This window comes from Ascaphus truei, chromosome 4, assembly GCF_040206685.1.
Source record: "Ascaphus truei isolate aAscTru1 chromosome 4, aAscTru1.hap1, whole genome shotgun sequence".
Taxonomy (NCBI): Eukaryota; Metazoa; Chordata; class Amphibia; order Anura; family Ascaphidae; genus Ascaphus; species Ascaphus truei.
The window spans coordinates 416,034,172-416,049,711 of NC_134486.1; the positions used below are offsets into that span (position 1 = coordinate 416,034,172).

At 48.7% G+C, this 15,540-nt stretch overlaps 1 protein-coding gene across 1 annotated transcript in view; it reads right to left on the reverse strand.

The window, feature by feature from the left end:
• Window positions 1-15,540, reverse strand: part of LOC142493975 (uncharacterized) — a 122,818-nt gene that overhangs the window by 34,127 nt on the left and 73,151 nt on the right. Inside the window, exons 11-12 of the mRNA XM_075598801.1 lie at window positions 13,056-13,196; window positions 11,670-11,800 (exon numbers count right to left, since the gene is read on the reverse strand). Coding sequence (XP_075454916.1) covers window positions 11,670-11,800; window positions 13,056-13,196 — 272 coding nt within the window. The remainder of the gene's footprint in view (window positions 1-11,669; window positions 11,801-13,055; window positions 13,197-15,540) is intronic.

Here is a 15,540-nt window from a genome sequence, read left to right on the forward strand (position 1 = left end):
CTTTCCAGACCGATGTTCTGGGTGAGTCACTGGGCTTCCAGCTTGGTGCCAGCGTGTCTACCCAGACATCGGACATGAAAGCCTCGGAGGATGCCAGAGGTGTGAAGAGCATTTGGGCAGGAGGTTTAGGCTGAGCACCCACGTCCTGGGATGAATGGCAAGTCCTCGGACTACCATTTGCCTTCCCAGACTGAATGGAGCCTGAACCAGCGGGTGGCTTCTGCATACCAAGTGGCTGAGGTGCCAGGTTGGCGCATGCCCTTGGTAAATACCGAAGATCTGCTTGCCCGGCTTCCAGAGACTGGCATCGCTCTGATTGGCTGGTAGGAAATTTCCCATGCTCGGATTGGCTGTAGTATTTCACGAATAACTCTGAAACACTATAAGAATCCCTCAGCCAATCCGGAGATGAGATTCTAAGCGCCAGAACAGGAGCGGCAAATTTGAAGGTATGAAAAGATGCTCTCGGAGAAATAGCAGCGAGCCGGCTTCAGAAATTTCAGGTCGAGAATTTTTCTAAGTCCCACTTTTCGGGGCCAAGTTCTGAGAATTGAGCGTAGCGGTCGTGGTTGGGATTGCGAGCCGAAAACAGTTCCAGGACGTTTTGGAGCTAGCTCCCGGTCAAGGGATTTCAGCACCTCCGGAGCGGATACAGCGGTGGCGTCAGGAACTACATGCCAATTTGAGTTCCAGGACATTTCGGGCCAAGTCCCAGTCAACTAAAGACTTTGTTTTACATTCTACTTCACCTAGGAAAGTCTAGTTTTGTAGCCCTGACCCCAGTAAGTGTGTTTTTCTCATGTATTTTGTGTCCCATTGTGTGTACACATATTTTAAGTGAATAAATTACAATTTGTTTTACTAACTTGTTTTGCTCAGTGAATGATCCTGGTAAAAAGGTGTAAATTACCTTATCTCCCTTGACAAGAGCCAGGATTCAAAGTGAGAGAAAAAGACCGAAGGGGGATGAGTAGAGGTAGGTAGAGCGATAAGTGGCTGCCACTTTGAAAGTGACAGGAGAAAACATCTGGATAGTGTTCTCGGTGTCCTCAAAGGAGGAAAAGAGAGAGAGGGTTGGAAAGGATTTGATAACAGATTGAGGAGCCCCACACCTCTACCCCTGCCATAAGGGCGTGGAGTGTGGGAGAAAGAAAGGCCACCATAAGAGAGGGCAGCTTCCAGAGCAGTGTCAGACTAAGTGAGCCAAGTCTCAGTTATAGCAAAGAGAAGCAGGGAGTGAGAGAGAAAGAAGTCATGTACAGAGAGGAACTTGTTAGAAAGGGAGCGAGCATTCCAAAGGGCACAGGAGAAAGGGAGAGAGGAGGAAGGGTGGCAGGGGATGGGGATGAGGTTAGAAGGGTTTACACAACAAGGAGGTGAGGTTGCATGTGAGAGGCGAGGACGAGAGCATGTAGAAATAAGGCAGGGACCAGGATTGGGAGAGATGTCCCCAGAAGCGAGGAGGAGAAGCATGGATAGAAAGAGGATGTGTGAGGATGTTTTGATGGGGTGTGTTTTAGTGCAGGGGGTATAGCTGTGTAGTGTCAGAGGACGCAGGTAAGAAAGGAGTTCATGTTAATTGAGACATGGAGAAGGAAGGGGAGATGGTGAAATATGAATGGAGTTAGAGACATAATAAAGCTTGTAGAAAGAAAATTGAAGGTTAGAAAGAAATGAGGTGAGAGCAAATATACATAGCAGAGGAGATATGGCAAGTTCAGTGTTGAGAGCTCGCTGAGGACTGGGTACTGAAAATGGAGTAAGGATATGTGCAAGATGTGAGAAAGTCAATATATGAATGGTGTGATTACCTTTAATAGTTCTCTTGGAATTATCCATATAAGCAGCAGAACATATATTTTTGTGTATATATAATATATATATATACTTTTTTCCCCTCAAATGTACCTAAAGCGGGGGACTGACGGAGAAGAGGTCCTGCGGTCCTCTGATCTCCATTTCCTGAGATATTTGTAGAGGTTTGTGCCACATTATTTGTAGATGTTTGTGCCACATTATTTGTAGACAAAATACAAATAATGCTGTGGGGTCACCTAGAAAATGTCTCAACGTCAACTTTTTATTGGTCGCCGGAGCATGGGTGACCCCGGCGGCAACTATGTGTCCCCTGGGCAAGTATCATTGTCTGGTGGAGAAACTGCTGGTATCTTATTAACTTGGGGTCCCTGGAGGTCGAGCAATGTGAATCAACTCCAAGGTTCAGGAAGAATCAAGACAATGCCCCCAGCCCCCCAAAAACCAGCACAGACATTGCTTTAACTATAGTGTAATTGTTGGGGCTGGTGTAGAGATAAGATGTGTTGACATATTTTTTATGTAAATTAGTATTTCAACAGGAAAATGCTGATGTTTATTAGTGAGACTCAACTTAAATCTATGAGGCCATTTATGCTAAAAAATCAGCGAAAGAAATCTGGCAAAATTGGCAGTTTCTGTGCAAAAAAAAAAAAAGTCTTGGTTAAGAGGTTAAAATATGCAAGGTCACGTGACAAGAGTTAGAATCATCACCCCAACTCAGAGTGCAGACCTCTCCCGAAACACAGATCCCAGCCAAACACACTCTGAGGGCTCCATCAGGCAAATAAGCCTGGGCTTTCATGCACGTCCTCCTTTTTTTCTGGCTGTTGTGGAATATGTAAGACACGTAATAATCAAGTGTCTTATATATGGCACCCAGGGTTGCCAGGTGTTCAGTATTGAACCAGACTGTCCTGTATTTGGACACTCTGTGCAGTAAAAAAAAATTAGCTAATACCGAACATGTAAGTGTATACCGGTATTACCTCTCTGGGCGTGTATGTGTATACCGGTATTACCTCTCTGGGCGTGTATGTGTATACCGGTATTACCTCTCTGGGCGTGTATGTGTATACCGGTATTACCTCTCTGGGCGTGTATGTGTATACCGGTATTAAATCTCTGGGTGTGTATGTGTATACCGGTATTACCTCTCTGGGCGTGTATGTGTATACCGGTATTAAATCTCTGGGTGTGTATGTGTATACCGGTATTACCTCTCTGGGCGTGTATGTGTATACCGGTATTACCTCTCTGGGCGTGTATGTGTATACCGGTATTACCTCTCAGGGCGTGTATGTGTATACCGGTATTACCTCTCTGGGCGTGTATGTGTATACCGGTATTAAATCTCTGGGTGTGTATGTGTATACCGGTATTACCTCTCTGGGCGTGTATGTGTATACTGGTATTACCTTTCTGGGCGTGTATGTGTATACCGGTATTACCTCTCTGGGCGTGTATGTGTATACCGGTATTACCTCTCTGGGCGTGTATGTGTATACCGGTATTACCTCTCTGGGCGTGTATGTGTATACCGGTATTACCTCTCTGGGCGTGTATGTGTATACCGGTATTACCTCTCTGGGCGTGTATGTGTATACCGGTATTACCTCTCTGGGCGAGTATGTGTATACCGGTATTACCTCTCTGGGTGTGTATGTGTATACCGGTATTACCTCTCTGGGCGTGTATGTGTATACCGGTATTACCTCTCTGGGCGTGTATGTGTATACCGGTATTCCCTCTCTGGGCGTGTATGTGTATACCGGTATTACCTCTCTGGGTGTGTATGTGTATATCGGTATTACCTCTCTGGGTGTGTATGTGTATACCGGTATTACCTCTCTGGGTGTGTATGTGTATACCGGTATTACCTCTCTGGGTGTGTACGTGTATAACGGTATTACCTCTCTGGGCGTGTATGTATATACCGGTATTACCTCTCTGGGCGTGTATGTGTATACTGGTATTACCGCTCTGGGCGTGTATGTGTATACCGGTATTACCTCTCTGGGTGTGTATGTGTATACCGGTATTACCTCTCTGGGTGTGTATGTGTATACCGGTATTACCTCTCTGGGCGTGTATGTGTATACTGGTATTACCTCTCTGGGCGTGTATGTGTATACCGGTATTACCTCTCTGGGTGTGTATGTGTATACCGGTATTACCTCTCTGGGTGTGTATGTGTATACCGGTATTACCTCTCTGGGCGTGTATGTGTATACCGGTATTCCCTCTCTGGGCGTGTATGTGTATACCGGTATTACCTCTCTGGGCGTGTATGTGTATACCGGTATTACCTCTCTGGGTGTGTATGTGTATACCGGTATTACCTCTCTGGGTGTGTATGTGTATACCGGTATTACCTCTCTGGGCGTGTATGTGTATACCGGTATTACCTCTCTGGGTGTGTATGTGTATACCGGTATTACCTCTCTGGGTGTGTATGTGTATACCGGTATTACCTCTCTGGGCGTGTATGTGTATACCGGTATTCCCTCTCTGGGCGTGTATGTGTATACCGGTATTACCTCTCTGGGCGTGTATGTGTATACCGGTATTACCTCTCTGGGTGTGTATGTGTATACCGGTATTACCTCTCTGGGTGTGTATGTGTATACCGGTATTACCTCTCTGGGCGTGTATGTGTATACCGGTATTACCTCTCTGGGTGTGTATGTGTATACCGGTATTACCTCTCTGGGCGTGTATGTGTATACCGGTATTACCTTTCTGGGCGTGTATGTGTATACCGGTATTACCTCTCTGGGCGTGTATGTGTATACCGGTATTACCTCTCTGGGCGTGTATGTGTATACCGGTATTACCTCTCTGGCCGTGTATGTGTATACCGGTATTACCTCTCTGGGCGTGTATGTGTATACCGGTATTACCTCTCTGGGCGTGTATGTGTATACCGGTATTACCTCTCTGGGTGTGTATGTGTATACCGGTATTACCTCTCTGGGCGTGTATGTGTATACCGGTGTTACCTCTCTGGGCGTGTATGTGTATATCAGTATTACCTCTCTGGGCGTATTTGTGTATACTGGTATTACCTCCCTGGGTGTGTATGTGTAAACCGGTATTACCTCTCTGGGCATGTATGTGTATACCGGTATTACCTCTCTGGGCGTGTATGTGTATACCGGTATTACCTCTCTGGGCGTGTATGTGTATATCGGTATTACCTCTCTGGGCGTGTATGTGTATACCGGTATTACCTCTCTGGGTGTGTATGTGTATACCGGTATTACCTCTCTGGGTGTGTATGTGTATACCGGTATTACCTCTCTGGGCGTGTATGTGTATACCGGTATTCCCTCTCTGGGCGTGTATGTGTATACCGGTATTACCTCTCTGGGCGTGTATGTGTATACCGGTATTACCTCTCTGGGTGTGTATGTGTATACCGGTATTACCTCTCTGGGTGTGTATGTGTATACCGGTATTACCTCTCTGGGCGTGTATGTGTATACCGGTATTACCTCTCTGGGTGTGTATGTGTATACCGGTATTACCTCTCTGGGCGTGTATGTGTATACCGGTATTACCTTTCTGGGCGTGTATGTGTATACCGGTATTACCTCTCTGGGCGTGTATGTGTATACCGGTATTACCTCTCTGGGCGTGTATGTGTATACCGGTATTACCTCTCTGGCCGTGTATGTGTATACCGGTATTACCTCTCTGGGCGTGTATGTGTATACCGGTATTACCTCTCTGGGCGTGTATGTGTATACCGGTATTACCTCTCTGGGTGTGTATGTGTATACCGGTATTACCTCTCTGGGCGTGTATGTGTATACCGGTGTTACCTCTCTGGGCGTGTATGTGTATATCAGTATTACCTCTCTGGGCGTATTTGTGTATACTGGTATTACCTCCCTGGGTGTGTATGTGTAAACAGGTATTACCTCTCTGGGCATGTATGTGTATACCGGTATTACCTCTCTGGGCGTGTATGTGTATACCGGTATTACCTCTCTGGGCGTGTATGTGTATATCGGTATTACCTCTCTGGGCGTGTATGTGTATACCGGTATTACCTCTCTGGGTGTGTATGTGTATACCGGTATTACCTCTCTGGGCGTGTCTGTGTATACCGGTATTACCTCTCTGGACGTGTATGTGTATACCGGTATTACCTCTCTGGGTGTGTATGTGTATATCAGTATTACCTCTCTGGGTGTGTATGTGTATATCAGTATTACCTCTCTGGGCGTGTATGTGTATATCGGTATTACCTCTCTGGGCGTGTATGTGTATATCGGTATTACCTCTCTGGGCGTGTATGTGTATACCGGTATTACCTCTCTGGGCATGTATGTGTATACCGGTATTACCTCTCTGGGCGTGTATGTGTATACCGGTATTACCTCTCTGGACGTGTCTGTGTATACCGGTATTACCTCTCTGGGCGTGTATGTGTATACCGGTATTACCTCTCTGGACGTGTCTGTGTATACCAGTACAGTCACAGAGCCCTGTGCACAGTACTCCATTACTACACAAGGCCTGACGTTGCATAGCGGTGGGACAGTAAGACAGTCACAGAGCCCTGTGCACAGTACTCCATTACTACACAAGGCCTGACGTTGCATAGCGGTGGGACAGTGAGACCGTCACAGAGTCCTGTGCACAGTACTCCATTACTACACAAGGCCTGACGTTGCATAGCGGTGGGACAGTGAGACAGTCACAGAGCCCTGTGCACAGTGCTCCATTACTACACAAGGTCTGACGTTGCATAGCGGTGGGACAGTGAGACAGTCACAGAGCCCTGTGCACAGTACACCATTACTACACAAGGCCTGACGTTGCATAGCGGTGGGACAGTGAGACAGTCACAGAGCCCTGTGCACAGTACACCATTACTACACAAGGCCTGACGTTGCATAGCGGTGGGACAGTGAGACCGTCACAGAGCCCTGTGCACAGTACACCATTACTACATAAGGCCTGACGTTGCATAGCGGTGGGACAGTGAGACCGTCACAGAGCCCTGTGCACAGTACTCCATTACTACACAAGGCCTGACGTTGCATAGCGGTGGGACAGTGAGACAGTCACAGAGCCCTGTGCACAGTACTCCATTACTACACAAGGCCTGACGTTGCATAGCGGTGGGACAGTGAGACAGTCACAGAGCCCTGTGCACAGTACTCCATTACAACACAAGGCCTGACGTTGCATAGCGGTGGGACAGTGAGACAGTCACAGAGCCCTGTGCACAGTACACCATTACTACACAAGGCCTGACGTTGCATAGCGGTGGGACAATGAGACAGTCACAGAGCCCTGTGCACAGTACACCATTACTACACAAGGCCTGACGTTGCATAGCGGTGGGACAGTGAGACCGTCACAGAGCCCTGTGCACAGTACAGCATTACTACACAAGGCCTGACGTTGCATAGCGGTGGGACAGAGAGACAGTCACAGAGCCCTGTGCACAGTACTCCATTACTACACAAGGCCTGACGTTGCATAGCGGTCGGACAGTGAGACCGTCACAGAGCCCTCTGCACAGTACTCCATTACTACACAAGGCCTGACGTTGCATAGCGGTGGGACAGTGAGACGTCACAGACCCCTGTGCACAGTACTCCATTACTACACAAGGCCTGACGTTGCATAGCGGTGGGACAGTGAGACCGTCACAGAGCCCTGTGCACAGTACCCCATTACTACACAAGGCCTGACGTTGCATAGCGGTGGGACAGTGAGACGTCACAGACCCCTGTGCACAGTACTCCATTACTACACAAGGCCTGACGTTGCATAGCGGTGGGACAGTGAGACCGTCACAGAGCCCTGTGCACAGTACTCCATTACTACACAAGGCCTGACGTTGCATAGCGGTGGGACAGTGAGACCGTCACAGAGCCCTGTGCACAGTACAGCATTACTACACAAGGCCTGACGTTGCATAGCGGTGGGACAGTGAGACAGTCACAGAGCCCTGTGCACAGTACTCCATTACTACACAAGGCCTGACGTTGCATAGCGGTGGGACAGTGAGACCGTCACAGAGTCCTGTGCACAGTACACTATTACTACACAAGGCCTGACGTTGCATAGCGGTGGGACAGTGAGACCGTCACAGAGCCCTGTGCACAGTACAGCATTACTACACAAGGCCTGACGTTGCATAGCGGTGGGACAGTGAGACCGTCACAGAGCCCTGTGCACAGTACACTATTACTACACAAGGCCTGACGTTGCATAGCGGTGGGACAGTGAGACCGTCACAGAGCCCTGTGCACAGTACAGCATTACTACACAAGGCCTGACGTTGCATAGCGGTGGGACAGTGAGACCGTCACAGAGCCCTGTGCACAGTACTCCATTACTACACAAGGCCTGACGTTGCATAGCGGTGGGACAGTGAGACAGTCACAGAGCCCTGTGCACAGTACTCCATTACTACACAAGGCCTGACATTGCATAGCGGTGGGACAGTGAGACAGTCACAGAGCCCTGTGCACAGTACTCCATTACTACACAAGGCCTGACGTTGCATAGCGGTGGGACAGTGAGACAGTCACAGAGCCCTGTGCACAGTACTCCATTACTACACAAGGCCTGACGTTGCATAGCGGTGGGACAGTGAGACAGTCACAGAGCCCTGTGCACAGTACTCCATTACTACACAAGGCCTGACGTTGCATAGCGGTGGGACAGTGAGACAGTCACAGAGCCCTGTGCACAGTACTCCATTACTACACAAGGCCTGACGTTGCATAGCGGTGGGACAGTGAGACAGTCACAGAGCCCTGTGCACAGTACTCCATTACTACACAAGGCCTGACGTTGCATAGCGGTGGGACAGTGAGACCGTCAGAGAGCCCTGTGCACAGTACACCATTACTACACAAGGCCTGACGTTGCATAGCGGTGGGACAGTGAGACAGTCACAGAGCCCTGTGCACAGTACGCCATTACTACACAAGGCCTGACGTTGCATAGCGGTGGGACAGTGAGACAGTCACAGAGCCCTGAGCACAGTACACCATTACTACACAAGGCCTGACGTTGCATAGCGGTGGGACAGTGAGACCGTCACAGAGCCCTGTGCACAGTACTCCATTACTACACAAGGCCTGACGTTGCATAGCGATGGGACAGTGAGACAGTCACAGAGCCCTGTGCACAGTACACCATTACTACACAAGGCCTGACGTTGCATAGCGGTGGGACAGTGAGACAGTCACAGAGCCCTGTACACAGTACAACATTACTACACAAGGCCTGACGTTGCATAGCGGTGGGACAGTGAGACAGTCACAGAGCCCTGTGCACAGTACACCATTACTACACAAGGCCTGACGTTGCATAGCGGTGGGACAGTGAGACCGTCACAGAGCCCTGTGCACTGTACTCCATTACTACACAAGGCCTGACGTTGCATAGCGATGGGACAGTGAGACAGTCACAGAGCCCTGTGCACAGTACACCATTACTACACAAGGCCTGACGTTGCATAGCGGTGGGACAGTGAGACAGTCACAGAGCCTTGTGCACAGTACATCATTACTACACAAGGCCTGACGTTGCATAGCGGTGGGACAGTGAGACCGTCACAGAGCCCTGCGCACAGTACATCATTACTACACAAGGCCTGACGTTGCATAGCGGTGGGACAGTGAGACAGTCACAGAGCCTTGTGCACAGTACATCATTACTACACAAGGCCTGACGTTGCATAGCGGTGGGACAGTGAGACAGTCACAGAGCCCTGTGCACAGTACACCATTACTACACAAGGCCTGACGTTACATAGCGGTGGGACAGTGAGACCATCACAGAGCCCTGTGCACAGTACTCCATTACTACACAAGGCCTGACGTTGCATAGCGGTGGGACAGTGAGACAGTCACAGAGCCCTGTGCACAGTACATCATTACTACACAAGGCCTGACGTTGCATAGCGGTGGGACAGTGAGACCGTCACAGAGCCCTGCGCACAGTACACCATTACTACACAAGGCCTGACGTTGCATAGCGGTGGGACAGTGAGACAGTCACAGAGCCTTGTGCACAGTACATCATTACTACACAAGGCCTGACGTTGCATAGCGGTGGGACAGTGAGACAGTCACAGAGCCCTGTGCACAGTACTCCATTACTACACAAGGCCTGACGTTGCATAGCGGTGGGACAGTGAGACCGTCACAGAGCCCTGTGCACAGTACCCCATTACTACACAAGGCCTGACGTTGCATAGCGGTGGGACAGTGAGACAGTCACAGAGCCCTGTGCACAGTACTCCATTACTACACAAGGTCTGACGTTGCATAGCGGTGGGACAGTGAGAGCGTCACAGAGCCCTGCGCACAGTACACCATTACTAAACAAGGCCTGACGTTGCATAGCGGTGGGACAGTGAGACCGTCACAGAGCCCTGTGCACAGTACACCATTACTACACAAGGCCTGACGTTGCATAGCGGTGGGACAGTGAGACCGTCACAGAGCCCTGTGCACAGTACTCCATTACTACACAAGGCCTGACGTTGCATAGCGGTGGGACAGTGAGACAGTCACAGAGCCCTGTGCACAGTACTCCATTACTACACAAGGCCTGACGTTGCATAGCGGTGGGACAGTGAGACAGTCACAGAGCCCTGTGCACAGTACTCCATTACTACACAAGGCCTGACGTTGCATAGCGGTGGGACAGTGAGACAGTCACAGAGCCCTGCACACAGTACAGCATTACTACACAAGGCCTGACGTTGCATAGCGGTGGGACAGTGAGACAGTCACAGAGCCCTGTGCACAGTACACCATCACTACACAAGGCCTGATGTTACATAGCGGTGGGACAATGAGACAGTCACAGAGCCCTGTGCACTGTACATCATTACTACACAAGGCCTGACGTTGCATAGCGGTGGGACAGTGAGACCGTCACAGAGCCCTGTGCACAGTACACCATTACTACACAAGGCCTGACGTTGCATAGCGGTGAGACAGTCACAGAGCCCTGTGCACAGTACTCCATTACTACACAAGGCCTGACGTTGCATAGCGGTGGGACAGTGAGACAGTCACAGAGCCCTGTGCACAGTACTCCATTACTACACAAGGCCTGACGTTGCATAGCGGTGGGACAGTGAGACAGTCACAGAGCCCTGTGCACAGTACTCCATTACTACACAAGGCCTGACGTTGCATAGCGGTGGGACAGTGAGACAGTCACAGAGCCCTGTGCACAGTACACCATTACTACACAAGGCCTGACGTTGCATAGCGGTGGGACAGTGAGACCGTCACAGAGCCCTGTGCACAGTACTCCATTACTACACAAGGCCTGACGTTGCATAGCGATGGGACAGTGAGACAGTCACAGAGCCCTGTGCACAGTACACCATTACTACACAAGGCCTGACGTTGCATAGCGGTGGGACAGTGAGACCGTCACAGAGCCCTGTGCACAGTAAACCATCACTACACAAGGCCTGACTTTGCATAGCGGTGGGACAGTGAGACCGTCACAGAGCCCTGTGCACAGTACTCCATTACTACACAAGGCCTGACGTTGCATAGCGGTGGGACAATGAGATGGAAATGTGATTGAACCCATTCACACATACCGTGTCCTCCCGCTCACAAGGGCAAAACAATACGTTGTAAAAAAAGAAATAGTGAAAAAGAAATTCTCTTTTTGGACGGAGCCCAATGGGTGATAGGGGAGAAAAAAATGAGACAGAGAAAATCTAGTAATGCAAAGCATGTGACATTTGCAGTAGTGTTGCTGGAAAAAGGTTTTCCCCGTGATACCAGCTGTGTGCTGTGACTCTCTTATAAGTTGTGTGTGGCTGGGTCATGGGGTGTTACCTCTGGAGGTAGTATAGAAAGGTCCCCCCCGCCTCTCTGTCACTCCGCAGAGCCGGGAGCATTCTGTGCAACAGAGGATTCCTGAACAAGTCACAATGTGTCTCCTGTAGGCCTGACTTTGGGGTCACTGGCTGGAAGAGAGGGAGACAGAACACAAGCAGATCATGTAACAGTTTAGCTGGTCAAGCAGAGGTTTCATCATGTTCATTGACCACATGTTAATGGCTGTGTGGAGACCACCGTACGTTCTTAGCTGTGTTCACTGACGTACGACATGTTTATTTTAAAAACGCTGGCTCTGGATTTAAAATCATACTGCAATATTTATCTGCAGACCGTTATAGAAATGCCATAAATGGCAGCGAGAGCTAGCTGAAGTGAATTTGAACAGGTCTTAGGCTGCGCTTATAGTGCCTTGCGACGGCGACGTCGCTCCAAAACAAATCAATTGACTCCGGCGCAAGTGCTTATAGTAAGCGCGGCGGCGACGGAGCAATTAAAAATTTGGAAGCCGGGTAAATTTGATTTTTTAGAAACAGTCGCCACATGTTCCTGTCTCTAAACCAATCAAGTTGCGCGGCCCGCCCCTTTTAGTGACTTCACTGGCCTTATCGCCAGCGACGTTGCTAAATGTCAAATTAGAACTTTCACCGGTGGCGACGGGTGACGTCATCGGTCGCCGTCGCCAGCACTATAAGCGCGGCCTTAGGCACCACCACTGAAAGATTTGGGAACCACAATTTGGGAAACCCGGTTCTAAAGGACTTTTACAATGTGTGGCAACCAGAAGAACTCTCATTTGAATTATCAGCACTTCATATAATGATGATCCATATTTTAATCCAGTTCATGAGCACCTCAATGTTGAACTATTAGTGTTCTTTTTACATATACTTATAAAGTCATCCTACTTACTGCAGAACTGTTAGTCTATTTCAGGCCTGCACAACTCCAGTCCTCGAGGGCCGCAAACAGGCCAGGTTTTCAGGATATCCCTACTTAAGCACAGCTGGCTCAATTAGTGGCTCACTCATACTGAGCCACTAATTGAGCCAGCTGTGCTGAAGTAGGGATATCCTGAAACCCTGGCCTGTTTGCGGCCCTCGAGTACTGGAGTTGTGCAGGCCTGGTCTATTTGGTCATTTAATTTGTTCACTATGAATGATTCTCTGTGTCTGTTCCAATCACCTTTCTATATATGTATTGCATTTACCTCAACTACCTCTGCTGGGAGACAGAAGCACTTCTTCCCCTTCCCTTTCTCTCACCCAATGAAACTATAGCTACCGTACCCCTCCTAAAACGGCATCATAGTATCCATCCCCCTTTCTCCCATAATCTACCTATTGATCTGCTTCCCTGCAGTGCGGATGGTTCCAGACTTACATTCTTAGGGTCTTTGATGCTCTTCTTTGGGCTTACACCCTGTCTGCCAGGAGTTGGGGTGCATGTGGATCCATTGATGGGAGGCACAAGGTCTGAAGCCACCAGAGACGATGATACCAACCCCCTACTGATGCCTAATCTGTACCTGAAACAGAGAGAACTACTGATGTGGTATTCACCGAGTGTTGTCCTCCGCACCGAGTTGAGTGCATGGGGTTCAGTAAGACAACAACGAATGACATTGCAGAACAAAACTAGCAAAGGTGCATGTGTTATGGTTGATGGTTGGAATTTGTACATGAACCGACCAGAGCTTTGCAGGTATTATTTATGTGCCATGTTGTGAGAAATATTTATCCTGTGTGTAATACAGAATAGGAGGATCTATGTGACAAATTGCTGCCATCACATCCATTGCCAACTGTATCCCTGACATTTTCTGCTGATTCTCTGGCAAGAAAGGGAGAGGTCATACTGCAGGATTCTGCAAGAGAAGGAGGAGAGGCCCAAGCAGACTCAATGTGCCTTTCAAATATAAGCACATGGAGATAAGTTCATGGTCCAGTGATTAACCCCTACTCATCTCAATTGATCTGTTAATGGAACAGATAAATGGAGGTTAAGGCTGTGGGTGTGCAGTGTCAGGGAAGTTATCATTATTATAGTTTAAGCCTATTGAAAGACGGGTGCTGCAGAAACTCATAGTAGGGGCACTCAAAAGTGAATATAATAATTGACTGATCTGAATATATATTGTGAGGTCAAAAAATAATAATTGAAGTGAACAGACAATAAAATCAATTAAAAAACATATATAAACTCTGCCTCTTATGGTTACAATTCAAGCACATGTGTGCGGCAAGCCAGGGGAAAAAGGGGGGAAATGAAAGATATCATCCAACGCTGGTAAGTAAATACACAAACAGATTTTGCAGATGTTACTGTTGTCTCAGTGATCCCACACCACAGGAAAGGGTTAATAATTAGCCCCTTTCTAAGTGAGGAGATCACCATCCAGCTGGAAACAGACAATAGGGGAAAATACAGATTAGGGGAACATAGGGGAAAATACAGATTAGGGGAACATAGGGGAAAATACAGATTACTACAAATGAGGGTAGAAAAACTACCATTGTATCAAACACCAGAATGGTACAATGTAAGGAAACAATCTGTTGTATACAATGTATTTCCCTCTGTCCACAGATGTCCCAGTGGTAATACACTTGCACCAATGCACATAATCCTCCCTAAGGCCAAGTCCATAGGATGCCTTGAGAGGGGGCTCACGCGAGCGTCCGCAGGCGTGCTGAGGCTTTGGAATTTTCAGCCGAGCGCCAAGCTGTTTTTCAGCGCGCTGTCGGCTGAAAACATCCAATCAGCCTGAAGCAGCGTCGGCGCCGTGACGTTGACGTCAGTGCGTCGCGGGCGATTGGCCCAGCGACGTCACTGCCCCGCCTCCAACCACCTCCCCCCGGCTCCCTTCGCGCACGCTGGCTCGCCTGCAAGTCCGTGGAATCACGCTGACTTAAGCAGGCGAGCGTCAGCGCGCCTCCGCTCTCCTGAAGCCTCTATGGCCCCGGCCTAAGTCTCCTGGTCAGAAAGCGCATCGCACAGCAGATGCTAATGCCAATTATTGACTATGGAGACATAGTATATGGCTCGGCTCCTCAAACCCACCTTAGCAAACTTAACACCCTCTACAACTCAATTTGTCGTTTTGTTCTTGTAGGAGGACATGTGCAGAGGTACACAATGGAGACTGTTGTAAGGCGAAATTATAACAAGGCTTTATTGTGCCTGTCGCTTTAAACAGCAAAAAGAATCAACATAAGCGAAATAGTGAGCCAACCAAAAACCCCTATCTCTGCTTTGGAGACTATCTACACATGTAGCTCAGCCCTCTCTGACTGGGTTGGTTAGCTAAGCTATTTACCAGCCCAAATCATGGAGACATTTATCAATACACATACATAGATAATAGTCTTCTACGAAAAAGTCTTATCTGTTAGCTGGGCTGCTGTAGGGGAAGCTTCTCTGCTCTCCTGGAACCGCACCCTTGTGTGCACAGAAAATGTCAGGCTCCAGGTTAGAATCTTGACCTCTTTGTCTTGTGGTCAGCTTGTCGCTCAAGACATCTGCCCTTCCTTGGTTCAGCCCAGTTGTGGACTAAGGAATCTCTCTTCCTGTCTCAAAAGATAGGCTTTTCTAAGCAATCTAATCAGGCAGGTGGTGTTAGTTAATTGCCTACCAGCAGTTAACCACCACACTGCTGGATTAGAGGCACATTTGTGAACAGGGATAAGTCCCCTGTTACAGTTCTCCAATGCAACTACAACACACATCAATGCGAAATGCTCAAAGAACTAGATTGGTCATCACTCGAGTATAGGCGCAAAGTTCACCTTTCCTGTCTTGCCTTTAAATACTTTCTGGGCAAGCTACCCAGCTATCTGAACAAGCTCCTCACCCCTACCACATGCAG